The sequence below is a fragment of the Oryzias latipes genome, chromosome 12 (genome assembly GCF_002234675.1).
Source record: "Oryzias latipes chromosome 12, ASM223467v1".
Classification (NCBI taxonomy): domain Eukaryota; kingdom Metazoa; phylum Chordata; class Actinopteri; order Beloniformes; family Adrianichthyidae; genus Oryzias; species Oryzias latipes.
Genome location: NC_019870.2, coordinates 18,804,265 through 18,819,205, shown reverse-complemented (window position 1 = coordinate 18,819,205; position 14,941 = coordinate 18,804,265). Strand labels below are relative to the sequence as shown.

The 14,941-nt window shown below is 43.3% G+C and overlaps 2 protein-coding genes across 2 annotated transcripts in view; one reads left to right on the top strand and one right to left on the bottom strand.

The window, feature by feature from the left end:
• The window catches only part of LOC101161818 (glutamate receptor ionotropic, NMDA 3A), an 80,286-nt gene extending 75,232 nt beyond the window's left edge, over positions 1-5,054 (top strand). Inside the window, exon 10 of the mRNA XM_011481947.3 lies at positions 3,510-5,054. Within this exon, the coding sequence (XP_011480249.2) occupies positions 3,510-4,059 (550 nt within the window). The 3' untranslated portion in view covers positions 4,060-5,054. The remainder of the gene's footprint in view (positions 1-3,509) is intronic.
• A 6,175-nt stretch (positions 5,055-11,229) lies between these two features.
• Positions 11,230-14,941, bottom strand: part of plppr1 (phospholipid phosphatase related 1) — a 59,579-nt gene continuing 55,867 nt past the window's right edge. Inside the window, exons 7-8 of the mRNA XM_023960575.1 lie at positions 13,254-13,385; positions 11,230-12,924 (exon numbers count right to left, since the gene is read on the bottom strand). Coding sequence (XP_023816343.1) covers positions 12,892-12,924; positions 13,254-13,385 — 165 coding nt within the window. The 3' untranslated portion in view covers positions 11,230-12,891. The remainder of the gene's footprint in view (positions 12,925-13,253; positions 13,386-14,941) is intronic.

The window sequence follows — 14,941 nt, the reverse complement described above, 5'->3', positions numbered from 1 at the left end:
GTGGGAAAGTTGAAAGTAGGAAAGGCTGCAGGTGTGGATGGGTGTGCTGTGGAATGCCTGAAGTGTGGTGGAGCGATCGTGATTGAGTGGTTAGTGAGATTGTTGAATGTGTGTTTTGCAAATGGGCAGGTGCCGCTTGATTGGATGAGTGCGTGTGTGGTTCCCCTGTACAAGGGTAAGGGTGATAAGTATGAATGTGGTAGTTTTAGGGGTATTAGTCTGTTGAGTGTTGTAGGCAAAGTATATGGGAGAGTGCTGATTAATAGGGTAGTGGAGGGAACTGAGTGTATGATTGGTGAAGAGCAGTGTGGTTTCAGGAGAGGTAGAGGGTGTGTGGATCAGGTGTTTGTTGTGAGACAGGTGTGTGAAAAGTTTTTGGCTAAGGGGAGAGAGGTGTTTTGGGCATTCATGGATTTAGAGAAGGCGTATGATAGGATTGATAGAGAGGCGTTGTGGGTGGTATTGAGTATGTATGGTATTGATGGTAGATTGTTGGAAGGTGTGAAGAGTTTTTATAGACACAGTAGAGCATGTGTGAGAGTGGGAAATAGCATGAGTGAGTGGTTGCCTGTGAGGGTTGGTCTGCGTCAGGGATGCGTGATGTCTCCGTGGTTGTTTAACGTGTATATGGATGGTGTGGTAAAAGAGGTGAATGAAAGGGTGTCGGGTACGGGTGTGAGCATGATAAATACTGACGGCAGCGAATGGAGTGTGAATCAGCTGCTGTTTGCAGATGATACTGCACTAGTGGCTGACTCAGAAGAGAACTTGGGACGTCTGGTTGAGGAGTTTGGAAGGGTGTGCGACAGAAGGAAGTTGAGAGTGAATGTGGAAAAGAGTAAGGTGATGAGGTGTACGAGGTTAAAAGGTGAACGTAGATTGAATGTGGCATTAAATGGGGAGTTGTTGGAAGAGGTAGAGTGTTTTCAGTATTTGGGGTCGTGTGTCTGTGTGGATGGTGGAATAGGGGGAGAGGTAGAGTTTAGAATTAATGAAGTACGAAAGATATGGGGGGGAATGAAGAGAGTGTTTGAATGTAGGTCACTGGGAAAGGATGCAAAAAGGAGATTGTATGAGGGTGTGGTGGTGCCTGCAGCGTTATATGGGGCTGAAACATGGAGTCTGAAAGTGGCGGAAAAGAGGAAGCTGAATGTAGTTGAGATGAGATGTTTGAGGAGTATGTGTGGTGTGACGCGTATGGATCGTGTGAGAAATGAAGTTATCCGAGAGAGAACTGGTGTGATGCGAGAGTTGGCTTATAGAGCAGAGCAAAAGGCACTGGGATGGTTTGGACATGTTGAAAGAATGGAAAGGGAGCGATTGGTGAAAAAGGTATATGAATCTGATGTGAGTGGAGTGAGAATGAGAGGAAGACCGCGAATGGGATGGACAGAGGGTGTAAGAAGAGCGTTGAATGCAAGAGGGATGACTGTGGTGCAGGGGAGAGAGGCTGCTCAGGACAGGGATGGGTGGAGAGAGTTTGTGTATGGATGAATGGATGGGTGTGGTGGAGGTCTGGTCTTGGGATGAAGCGGCAAGGGGAAACCAGCCTTGGCTGAGGCCCTGCAGTGGAGGTGCCCACACTGGGCTGTGCAGCTGACCCTGGTGCAGTGTGGTGTGGCTTAGACCAGATCTCAGACCAGTCGCACGCACATACGCACACACGCACTCACGCACTGAAGGAGGAGGGTTTGGGGAAGAGACAGAGGGAGCTAAAATTGTGTGCCTTGTCTAGGCTACCCCACCTTGGTGGGACACAGCCTTGGTAAATAATAATAATAATAAAGTTAGATACACTTATGATGTACGGGTGATGCTGTTGTACAATGCTCTAAACTTGTTGTCGGTGAAGAGGGCACCCCCGGGTCCTCACCAACCGAGTGCAAATGCTGCCCGTGCGGGACGTGCACGTGATACGTATGTGCCCGTAAGACACTCACACAAACTACACTCTAATTGAATCGGTTAGCTCAAAAAGGGCCCAAGTCCACAATTTTTCAAAACAGAGATATTATTTGTTCTATGGTCTTCAAGGGAAAAGCTATCTGATTATGTGCAAAAAAGTCCCAAGTCCATTGTAATGTATTGACTATGCTTGACATTTAAAATGCATTAAGTGCCAAATTCCTGGACTTGTGCCTCTCTTGCATGGGTTTTACTTTATCCCATAGATGGCAGCACTAGTTATCCAATATGGCAGTGTCCTTGTTTACTTCAAGAAGGGCCCAAGTCCACAGACTTTAGTTTGCTAGTCCTCTGAAATTATAAAAGTGAGGTTCTTCATATTATAGCATTTGTAAGCTATGAACTGATGCTAAATCTGGGTAAAATTTTAATCATTTGGTGTAGCCTCCCTTTAAGCTATGCAATTAAATCATTTCCTGGAAACTAACAGATTCAATTGTCTGATGTTCTCATTTCTGACAACTAGGCTGTGTGCACTTGAACAGCACTAATGGGCTCCTTGAACAGTTTGTTTGGGGGGGGGGGCTTTACCCCTTACTTACCCTTGTGTGTTGTATAAGTGCTTACTACGACGTGTCACTCACAGCATGCCTGTAGAAAAAATGTGCATGAACATGTTCGCTCTACGGGCTCATTGGTCCACGACTTTGATGCTTCGTGCGGACCACCTTTGTGCCCCGTACAGGTTTGCCCATTTTTCACCTGCAGACAGCCCCGTATCCACCCCTGAGGGCAGTCGTGACTGTCTAAGCCAGGCCCAGGCCCAATTCAAGGGGTGTCTGTAATAAAAAAACAAAACAAACACTGGTGCAGCTTCACCAATAAATATACTGTAGTGGCTTGACTGGGTGGACCTTGTGAAAACCAAATAAAGACCAAATAAAAGCAGTGTGGCCAATTAATATCCTTAATTTCCTCCCCTCCTTTTCAATTTAGCTTCTATTGATTTTATTTTAGATAGTTTTGCATTTTTTCTGTCATTTAAGCTTTTTTAACAGGAAAGAAAAATGTCAAAACCAACCCCAACGTGAGGTCGATTTCACTCTTTAAGTTTTTATTCATATTTATATTTTTTAAAAGAAGTACAAGATGAAAGTGTAAAAATGTGAAGTTTTTTTATTTTTTTTGCAAATTTGCCAAAGTATGACAAGAGTTGACATAATAAACACTAAAGATTGAAACGTATTCTTTTAGAGTGTATGTTATAAATGCAGTTAAAAGTTAATATTTATTTGCATGTAGGAACATTTTACTGCATTTAATCCACAGAATCATGTTCACACACATCTCTATTATTTTAGTTCAGGTATAAATTTGCAAACTAACAACACAGTTTAATATCCATTTAATTCCATTAAACATCAGAGTTATTAGGGAAACGTCATTTTTGTGTCTGCATGGATGGTGCAGTCTGAGGGTTAGACATGGTCTCAGACTTTTTCAGAGGATTTACCTGCAACTTGCGCAGTAAGATAATACAAGATTGTTGTTGGCATTTTAGAAGTTCCTCTTGACATTTCCGATTTCCTCTGGCTTCTCCCCAGGTGCAACGAGGGAAACAACCAGTCGTGGAATCCCACAGAGTCCGCCCACTGCAACAGGCGGCGTTTTCTTCCACAGGACATCCAGAAGGACATGGAATGTCCATCTTCCCAGGATCTTCCGCCTCCACCTCCCCCGTCTCCGCTCCCCCACCCTAACACCCTTTCTCTGCTGGAGAAGCCCCCCCCCATAGTGACCACCACCAATGGTCGCTCTGACCTGCTCGGGCGAGGGGTGAGTCCTAGTTTGGGCTCGGTTCAGGTCGGATCGGTGCACGGGTTGATACAATGTCGGGGTTTAGGAGGGGACTCTAGTTCAGGTCCAGGTGTGGGCCGGAACTCGCTGGTTCAGGAACTATCGGAGCTGGAAGGTCAAATCACTGCCATAAAGCAGCAGCTGCAGTCGGCCATGCGAAGGAAGAGGGAGTTGGAACAGTACCAGTCAGAAAACCAGCAACCGGACCAGACTGCACCGGGTCAGCTTCCAACGCAGGCCTTCAGCCAGCCCCACCAGCAGACTAACAAACACAAAAACACCCTCCCAGACTTCTGAAGCTCTCCTCCTCTGTTTTGTCCAGAGAACCCTTCTTAGACTAAAGGATTAGTTTCCTAAAACCTCCAGGTTCTGGATACCGATCCTCGATTCTGGAGCTGGAACATACGCAGGTTTCTTGTAACAAGATCCTTTTTTTTTTAGGCTCAGGAGTTCCCCGGAATGCTGGAACAAAAGGTTCTCGCTTGGACATTTTCTGACTTTTGAAAGGTGAAGCATGATTGTATGAGAATCGCAAGTCGGGGGGGGTCAAAGAGGGACCCAGAGCCAAATCTGTTCTTAGAGTTCCCTGTGTCGTTCCACCCAGTCCTGATCCATTTCATGTCTCCACCGCCTCCCTGAAACTTTCCGTTTCTGCTTCCATACAATCTCTGGTGCTTTTTTCTTTAAGTCTCATCTCTGTCTCCATGGTGATGAGCTTAATCATAGGTGTGATGATGGTGTTGAAGTTGAGTTTGTTGAGGCTTGCGGAGAACTTCCGACCTGTGCTTGAACCCGGCCAGGCAAGTGTGGATGTGAGTGAAACCTCTCCCAGACGCTGGCGATTGCTTCATATTACCACCGCTGACCCCATGCTTCTGCCCCCAACCCCCCAGCGCTTCTGACCATTTCTGTCTGATAAGTCTCCTTGATGGGGCTGATGCTGCAAGATTTTAATGAAAAAGATGGTGTACAAAGAGCTTTCCCCCCAGAGATACCTGGATGAAGAAGAGCCGCTTTACATCCGCCACCGGATTACATACGCCAACTTCTGAGTCACCGTAAAATGTTCAGTGATGCACCCCCACTTCACACAAGAGTCTACTTTGCAATCAGGAGAGGGGTCGGCAGGCGAAACAGAGTTCAGACAAAACAGAAATAGAAGGAATATTCAAACACAGACCATTGGTCTTCCTCCAACACAAAAGAATCGGAACACACCAGTGCACTTTTTTTGTGATGATCTTTTCTGGTTTGGTTGTTCTGTTAATAAACATGTACCTCTCTTCTTTGCACCTCTTTTTTGTTGTTTTTTTAAAGTCTAGAACATAGTTCTCCACGTATCTTTGAAGGATTTTCAGCACAGCATGTATCGCACCATACGACACACCGCATTAAAAGGCGCACCACCAATGGATTGTCTGTTATCTAAAATTACATCGAAAAGACACTGAACAGTAAGGTGCATTAAGCCAGACAAAAGAGTCAGAGGAGTCCATCAGTCAGACTCTATTAACTAACAATAACATGTTATCCACTGTAGAAGTGGTAGCCACATTAAGTGTTAGCTGCATTAGCATATTACAATAGCTGTAACTAAACCTTCTTTGTAACACATGAAATAAAAACCAAAAAAAACAGACTGACACAAAACAAATACACCTGTGACTATGCTGACTTTCAGCCATGTTAGTAACACATTAAAAAAAACCGCAATCCATCACTGCTAACTGTTAGCAGCGTTAGCGTATGTTAGCATACTCAGAATACCAGTGACTCCGACCTTTAATGCAACACGTAAAAAGAAAAAGACTTTTCTTTAAAACAAACATGAGTTTCAATGTTAACGCCATCTGAGGTCTGACTGGGCGTCAGGCGCGCTTTGACATTTTCAGTGACTCGATCAAAAATCCAATATGGCCTCTCAATGCAAGGCTTTTTGTCCTGAACTTCCATCCACTTTCTAAACCGACTGAGACTGCCGGTGTAGGCACCATAACCATCCGGCCTGCAATTACCGTTCGGGGTCCTTTCAACTGAGGATAACGTCACACTACGGTAGCCCCACTTGGAAAAACTACGTAGCGTGGAGATCTGCTTGGGCTCTATATATTTTCATTTCACGTTTCCTTTTGTAATATAAAGTTTTTTTCCCTCATAAGTTGTGTCTGACATTATTCTTTGTGATGTTTAGAGAGAGTTCTTGCCACATCCCACTTTGTAAAAAGATCTATGGTTGTTAGAATAAACCAGCTGCTCCACACAAGTGAACCGTGTCTCTGAGCAGAGCAGCTGGAGTCTCGTACCTTTGTGTTTGCAGGCAGGGAAGGTGCTTTGTTACAGTGTGCGGTCCAGAGAAGGGTTCTGAATGCTGTCCGTTCGGCTGCAAATACACTTAATAATAATCATAACAATAAAAAATAAATAATAAAAGCTCATTTAGAAGATAATCTCGCTCCATGTTGGAGTTTAGAACAGACTACATAATATCTTCTTCCATGGTAGTACAGTAAACCCTTGTTTTTCGCGGGGGATACGTTCCAAAAAGAACCCGTGATAGGCAAAATCCGTGAAGTAGAAACCTCTATTTTTTTTTTTACAATAATAATCCTATTAAACAAATAAAAGTACTTAAGAAACGTTTTTTTCAACAAATAACTTCTGTACTGTCAAATAATAATTTGAATCATCAATATGAAGGCTTCAAATCGCGGAGATTAGCCCCGCCCACCGCCACCCGAGTATTGGACTAAACGGGAGAAAATTTAAAAAACAATTATGAAAAAACCACAAAGTACAATTGGACAAATAGTGACTAAGGTGTAGTTCACTGCTCTACAGACTGAGCCGCTGCATCCTGACTCCGCTCTGCAGTGTTTTCTTCTATTGAAGCCCGCAGTGCAGCTGTGTTTGTTCAGGACAAGAACATAGTGATTGACAGTTGTTGTCGCTCTTTTTTCTATGGGTTTTAGAGAAACTCCAAATTGCAAGATGGTTTGCACGTACGTAATGTACATATTAAACTGCAACGTTATTGACGCACAGGAAGAAGCGGAGTGACTTTTCAGCCAATCAAAATGCAGAACACAATGCACGATGCAAATCCGTGAAGTATCGAAACCGTGAAAAGTAAACCGCGTTATAGCGAGGGATCACTGTATCCTAATTTGTCCAGACCAATCACTATCTGATACCTCATCGGACCAACGGACAGCCAATCACAAAATGTGACATCAGCACTAGTCCCAGGACTAGACCCAGGTTGCAGGCCGAATGGTTATGGTACCTACACCGGGTTGCCGAAGGCTGTCCCAGTATTGCTGGGTGAAGGCTGGCAGAGGGAGAGGTTTGGCTGTGCCGTCATAGCGGCCGTGATCACCCCAGCTGATCCTCCAGTTTTATTTTGATTTTTCCCTCTAGAGCAGGGGTGGGCAATTCCAGGCCTCGAGGGCCGGTGTGTCTGCATGATTTCCAGATACTCTTGCCCTACTCATGGCTGATTACCTGGTTCAGGTGTGTCCAGCCAATCAGAACATGCCAGAGCAGGGTATGCTGGAAAACATGCAGGACTGCGGCCCTCAGTGCCCACCTCTGCTCTAGAGCAAGGGGTTCTCAGAGTATGGCCCAGGGGTCAATAGCGGCCCTGCGGGAAGATTTTTTTGTGGCTGTCAATAAAAGAGAGCCAGAGCAGGTTCCTTTGAGGAAAAATGTTGCGTTGGCGAGGAGAAAAGGCGCTTTCAAGCTAAGTGGACAAATGGTTACTTTGTCGTACCTCAAGAGCTGGATAAAGTCATGTGCCTTATTTGTAAGCATGTAAATGCAATGCTCAAAGAATTCAATAAAAATCGTCACTATGTTACAAATGATAAAAACTATGACAAATATACCGAAACAATAAGCTCCAACAACTACAACGAGGCTATGCTGCACACCAGATGTTTACAACAATGGCTAAATCCAGTGAAGCTGTGACAGAAGCTAACTACGTTGTGGTTTTGGAAATGGCCCGGCGTAGCAACTCTTTAAGTGACGGGGAGTTTGTAAAAACAATGTACCGTATGCTGAAAGTAGCTGACATTATTTGTTCAGAGCAAAAGAAAAAGTTTGCAGAAATAAGTCTGTCAAAAGATGCATTTACAAGACGAGTAGAAGATCTGCGGGCAGCAACCCCCGACCACAACTGGGAAAACATCTGGAGGACCTGGTTAATTGTACAAATGACATTTGGTCATTAAAGTTATTAAAAACAGCTTTTTCTGTTTATCCATTTTTCCATTTATCCGTTTTGGCCCCCACTCTAATGTTGAGTTCCTAATTTGGCCCTCCGCTACAAAAAGTTTGAGAACTCCTGCTCTAGGGTTAATACTCAGACTGGGCCACGGTCAGACTCAGGTAACGTTTGAAACATCCGTCAAGAACTCGCTCAACAATGTTTCCCATGATGTGGCCACAAATAAAGGCCAGAAAACGTTGGCGCTTGCTCTGCGGCCGGGGACTAAGGCGTCAAGCAGTAATTTTGGGTATTACGATAACAACCAAACATTTTGACAGAGTGCCGTGCGCCTCTCAAAACTGCTTTGACTTCAGTAATCACAATCAGAGGTAATCTATATATGAAGCACTCCAGAATATTAACCGCACTGTTGTTCTTGGAAAATAATTTGAATTTTTAAGTGCGCCTTATAGTGCAAAAAATATGGTATCGACTGACCGGTTTTGGCAGATCAGAACCCTGAAGAAGTAAATAGACCTTTATTTCAAAAAAAAAATGTCTTCAATTCTGTCTTGCAAGGAACAATTTTATCAAGAAAAAGTTTTTAATAGTATAAAAAAATGTTAGTTTGAGAAAACATGTCTAGGTGACTAGAATATTTTTCTTAAAATACAAATTCTGGGTAAGACAATTTTTCGTAGCCCATGGGCAGATTTTTCTGCTTATTTAGAGAAAATCTGCCCATGGGGTAAGAAAATCTTATTTTTCTTTTTAGGGGCCTGTTTTGCAGTATAGATAAGAGTATGTTATAGTAAAAGAGCAGTTCAGGTAAAACTAGGACTAAAATCTAAAAATCTGCCTTAAGGCTCATGCTCTGCTTTTCTACATCGGTTATTAAAAATCCTCTGCAATTATTTATCTGCACAGATCTCATTAGATTGTTATGAAACAGCCTGCAGTCATGGAAACTCGCGCTGCTCAAAAACAAATATTTAGCAAGCACTCTTCCTGACCCACAAAAGGGACAGTTTGCACAGGAAAGAACAGTCTGTGAAGATGGTTTTTGAACATGTTCTGCACAACAGCACACACACACACACACTCACACACACACACTGCTCCTATCTGTTTAGCCAGTGGATCTGCAGGGTAAGCGCAGGCTGTCACAGCTGAAATGAATACCTGACGGAGCAAAAGAGAAAGTGCACAGCCTGAGCCGTCAGCTTTCTTTGTATCCTCGCGCATGTTTGCCTTGCTTAAGCGGCGGCATAAACATCACTGAAGTCGATACAGCAGAAACGGGATGAAGCAACGCGCAGGAATTCAATACCAAGTTGCTTTTAGCAGATCCCTGCACATTCTAATCACTTTCCCGGGGTGCACGTGTGGCGTGAGGGAGGAATGGCTGCAATATAAGATATGACCCTCTGTGAATAATGACTCATTAAGTCGAAAAAACGCTTACATGGCGGGTTTTGATTGAATTCTGCTGATTTTCTGCAAGAAATTAGCCAAAACATTTAAAAAGGCTTTATCCCAGAAACAGGAGTCGAAATTGTCTTCAAATTAATTTTACACCACAATCAAGTAGACTTAAAAAAAAGAAAGAAGGTTTTTCTATGCACAGAAAGTGAGGTGTTTGTTGTTGTTTTTGAATGGGCAGCCATTTTTGAATTTTTATCAGAAAATTGCAAACATTAAGAATGCCACAGTTCTTGGTTTAGAACCAAACTATATATTAAACCCTTCAACCGAATGGTGGGGAAAGTGAATGCAATGTTCACGGGTGCCCGTTCAAACGGCCGCTTCCAATGAAAAGTCTATAAGCAAACGGATGTAAATGTAAATTTGGGGCTTCAGCGATCAAAACGCCTGCGTTCACAGGTTGCTGCGCTAATTTCTACGACTGTTTTTTTTTCTGGGCTCTTGGCACAAAAAACATTTACGTTGAACTCACGCTCAAAATTAATCCAGTTCGACCAATCAGGGACTTTGATTTGGTGGCGGCGGATGGACGGCATCCTTTTTTAATTCAAAGAAATGACAACTGTTTGAAAATTGAGGAGAAACTATTCATTCCAGTTAGTAGTGTCCAGCCATTATTCTATGACACCATATTCTTTCATATATCAGAATAGAGCCTTGAAAGTACCAAGCCTGTTCCAGCTGTAGGGGGCAGACATGTGCTAGTATCGAGCAGCAACAGTCCAGTGTGAACACCATGGGCTAAACACCGTTTAAGAATGTTCAGCACATTCCTAAAGTAGCATAATGCAAACATTTGCATATGTGAATGGGGGAAAGGGACAAACAAAAGTTCTGAATTTAATAAATTCAATAGAGTTTTATTCTATTACACCAGGCTTTGTATAAGCCTACTGAAAGCTTTTTTTCAACGGTAATTGTTTATTAGGAAATGAAAAAAAATGTATTTTTTCAGTTCTTTTGTTTCTGTACTTTGATTTCACATTTTCAGGCCTTACAGACTTTTTCCTGTGTCATTCTGCAAGCTTTTTTTTTGTTCTGCACCATGATCAGCTGTTGATCTTGTCAATCAATCTACTCAGTGTTGTATCTCTTTTACAGGATGCGTTCAGTTTGCCACAATTACATAAATCTTTGATTAGGAGCAGATCTTTGTTTTTTATTCTCTAATAGACTTATTTTCTAAGAAGGTTTGAACTGTGTTTAACCCTTGTGCTATCCTAAGCACTTTAACGTTGGGAGTTGGGTCATCTAGACCCACTAGACAGTGCTCTGAACCTTTTTTCTTCAATGATTGTGATCTTCACTGGTGCCCATGGATTACATGAAATCTTTCCACCTTTATCCACCTTTGTCATGGTAGGAAGAACACGTCAATGTAAGGGTGGGGTCATAGGATAGCACAAGGGTTAAACAAGAGAGAAAAATGTTCTTGTCTGTCCAAAAACAGTGTAGTAAGTGTGTAGTGAGGAGTTTCTTCACCTTTGGCGGGTTTATTTTTAGAACGTGATTCCTGCGATAAATGAGAGAACACTGTATCAATATATGGAACTGAAAGAAAACTGGGAGCCAAGAATCGAGGTTTGAACTGAATCCCAGAGAAGGAAATAAGTTGCGTCTCTAGCAAACATGCAGTTTAGACGACAAACCGCTGCGTGTTTAGATACTGAAGCGAGAAGATCAGACAGACGTCCATTGGATCGTGTGGAGGTAACTTAATGTCGTCGTGTGTTTTTTTAAGAGTCAAATGAAACAAAAACCCAAGAACAAAGCTCATTCTTGCTACAGGCTATTTTAATTTTTCAACAAAGAAAAGGAAAAAAAAACATATATGCAGCATTTCTAATGAAACACTTTCTTTTGATCTCAAAAGAAAAAGACAGTCATAATCACATTAATAAAGACCAATATCTATAAAACATCTGCACTCTTCTCTTCATGCTGGGCGTATCTTCCAATAGGAAATGGAGTCACAACATTGTAACACAATCCACTGGTGGGTTGGAGAGGGAAAAAAAGGTGCTTTAGGAGGAAAAGTGAAGGTTCCATTGCTTAGTTTATCTTCTAGTTTCCCTCTTAAGGTGTGTCCAAATTCCTTCACTGCTCACTACGTAGTGCACCATAAAGGGCTTTCGCCGTTTAGTAGAGCTGATCCAAAGCTCCAACTCCAATGTCCATTCCATCCTAGAAATGTCCCAGAATTCTACGTGAAAAACCAAAGTGGATCGATGCTCACTAGATTGGCGATTATAGACCACAATGCATTGCGTTTGAGAGACTTCTTGTGTGAAAAAACAAAGGATTTTAACTTTTTTTTAATATTCAGAACACAGTAGATTCATAAATAGTCTTCATGAAATGTTCATATTTATTAGAATTTTACTTTGGGAAACCAATGATGTCATATTTGCTGTTAAAAAACAAACAGCAGTGAGCAAAGGTTTCTGAACAGCTTTTAAAATCCAGAATACTAGATAATGCTGCACTATATCATGTTTTAGTAGGGAGTTGGGAAGGAACTCGGACATAACCTTGATTTGGTTTTTGGGTCTGTTTTTGCTGAATTGAATCTCGTCTTCATTTGCATCTGTAGACGATTTTTCAGTATGAATCAGGAAATTGGGGTCAAAGCGTTTCACATCTATTTACATCTGATTCCGCAGCGCCAAACCCCATTTTCTTCTGACTCACAGGATGTCCTGGACTCTTCCTCACATTTCCTCCGTAGGAAGGAGAAGTCATTTCCCCGAAACACCTTCACTGATATGAAAACATATCCAGGTAAACAGCAGGCAAACAGGTCCAAACGGATCAGAATCGTTATACAGATTAACAAAAATCCTTAAAAAATGTGACCCAATAACGGTCAATAAATGTACAGAGATAATTAAAAAAAGGGATTTTTTTGTCCTTTTTCTGTACAAATGACAAACACCACGGAACGACAATCTTTGTTTTTTTTTTCAGACTCGAGTGGGATGGATGTGATCGACGAGGCGTTTCACCTGACAGGATGTGATGTCGACTGACAGGAAGTGCACAGGTTTTACATGGTCAGGACAGGCCACGGCACTCGCTCATACAAAAATGTACAAAAAACACCATCCTCTAGAACTAAGAAAACAGCACAGCCTGGAGGAGGAGAGCGCCCCACGTTTTTTCCTGACTGCAAAAAAAAACTGTGCTTACAGGAAGTTGGCCTTGTGGGGCGTTTGCGTGGATTCGGGCCGCGCATTTCTGCGAATTAAGAGTACGAAGAGCCAAACTAGATAATAAAACCAGGGCAAACGTGGAGAGTTCCGTCCTCCAGGTGACTTAAACGGAGAAATCAGAAGGATCTTTAGTTAGCATCCCGCGCCACGTGCCATGCGTCCTCGTCATTGTGTCTGGAAGTGCTGTGGAGACGCAAACGTGACCCGGTGCTGCCCCCTTAGTCATGTGACCTCCGTCATTGACGCCGAGTGGTTCTGCAAATGCAGGATGGAGGAGCGATGGAGGAAGAGGAGGGACAGAAGAAGAAGGTAGGGGGTGAGAAAGAAAAGACAGATGAAGGTCATTGTGATCTGTGGGGGGGGGGGGGGGGGGTAGTGCTTTTTAAGAGGAATGAGGAGCAAACGTCATGCCTGGTGTGTGCGAGAAAGAAATTCCACAATGTTCCATCAAACCAAACCTGGTCATGTCTTAAAGGGTACACGATTATTCGATGACACAAGCCCTGACATTTCATCCAAGAGAGAACAATTCTCACTGAGGAGTTTAGCCGTGGCTGCACTGTGGGTTAGGTTTTCTCAGCTACCTGTGCGCTCAGCGTCTCCAGTGGGCTCTCTACGCGCGGGAACGTCATCAGCGGCAGGCCGCGGTATTCCTCCGTCTTCTGTTTGGCCGCTGCGCCGTGAACTCCTTTAAAGTTGTTCACGACACAGACGCCCTACGAACAGACAGGAAAAGAATGTTCAGCACTTCTGCTCTACCAAGGAGATCACCGATTTTTGAAGTCGCAGCAGAGACGCATCACAGTCAGATGAAAACCCAAACTTCACTCGTAGTTGTGTGACTGAATGATGACTCCTGTGGAGACAGACTGCTCGGGTTTGGTAAAACCTTCAGAAATCCTTCCAAAAACTGTTGTTTTGGAGTCTGCAGCAGCTCTCTGCGGCTCGATACAGAAGAGAGGAATTAATAGAGCACTTTAATAGTTGCTGCTGTGATGTTAAGCTTATTTAGGTGTAAAAAAGGATCAGTCATCACAAAAGTTAGTGTGTGGAAGTCAGCCATTCACTCCATGTTTATGGTGACATTTAATGAATGAATGCTTCAGCTGGAAGCCGCTCCGCTGCCGTTTATCACTCTGCACTCTGGTTTATTAGCAGCCATAATGAGAGTCCTCATCATTGTGAGCTGTACAGATGGATGACCCCAATGCTCAACATAAACACTGATGCTTTTCATTCGTTTCTTTTAAAGACACAGACTTCCTGTAAACTAGTTTGCCGACCAATTTGGCACTTGATAAGGAGCTGGAAATGAAAAAAGAAGAAGAAGAAGAAGAAGTGTTCTTCTTGTGGGACTTTTTGTAACCTTTAGAAAGCTGATGAAGTGTTGTATCCAAAAGCTACACACATATTATGAACTCAAGTCGGGTAATGTGAACACATTACAGCTGCGGTTGATTTTTTTGAGCACAGACTCCAAACGGGCTGCAGTATTTCTGAACTCTTCCATCTGCCTAATCAAAGGCAGCAGCCTGAAGGAGATCCCACCCCAGCAGACATCAAGCATGCCCTCAGGCAGCGGCACAAGAGAAAATGAAGCTGCACGGCTTTGCTAGAGGTTTCTGAAAGGTGTTTTTTTTTTTTTTCATTTGAGGGAGTTCATAGACGGCGAGTCTCAAAGCCCAAGAAAATGAGGGAATTAGAGCTGCTGGGCAGAGTCTGCAAATGACTCCAGCATCACAATGAATTCTTCATGTCAATATCTGTCGGGGCGAGTCTAAACTGTAAGCTGATGTGGCGGCTTTAATACATTTATGCATGACATTAGCGTTCTCATTTTGGCTGGAGTGATGCACCTCCCCAGCGGAAGCGGCGACTGCTTCTTTCCATTGCGGGTCCTGTCGACGCCACGAAGAGCGCGACTGAAGTGTCGTCTGCTGTTTCATCACAACTCTGTAAAGCATCTCCACATCAGGTCTTGTTAGAATGCTTCAGATGAGGATGATGATGGTCTTTCAAATATGATTCAGAGGGTTTGTTTTAAAAGAAACCTTCACTCAAACACCAATTTGATGCTGCCAACACGCTCAGGGACTTGAAACGTCCCCTCTTTTTGTTTGACAACTCCCTCCCTACAGGATAGCAGTCCATCACAGAGCTGCAGGTCTCACATGGAAACACCCTGATGCACTTCAGTGGGTGCTTGCGTGAAGGAGAAGTCCTCCTCCACGCCGCGCTGATAATCAGGTGGAAATGAAGCGTTTAAAAGCTG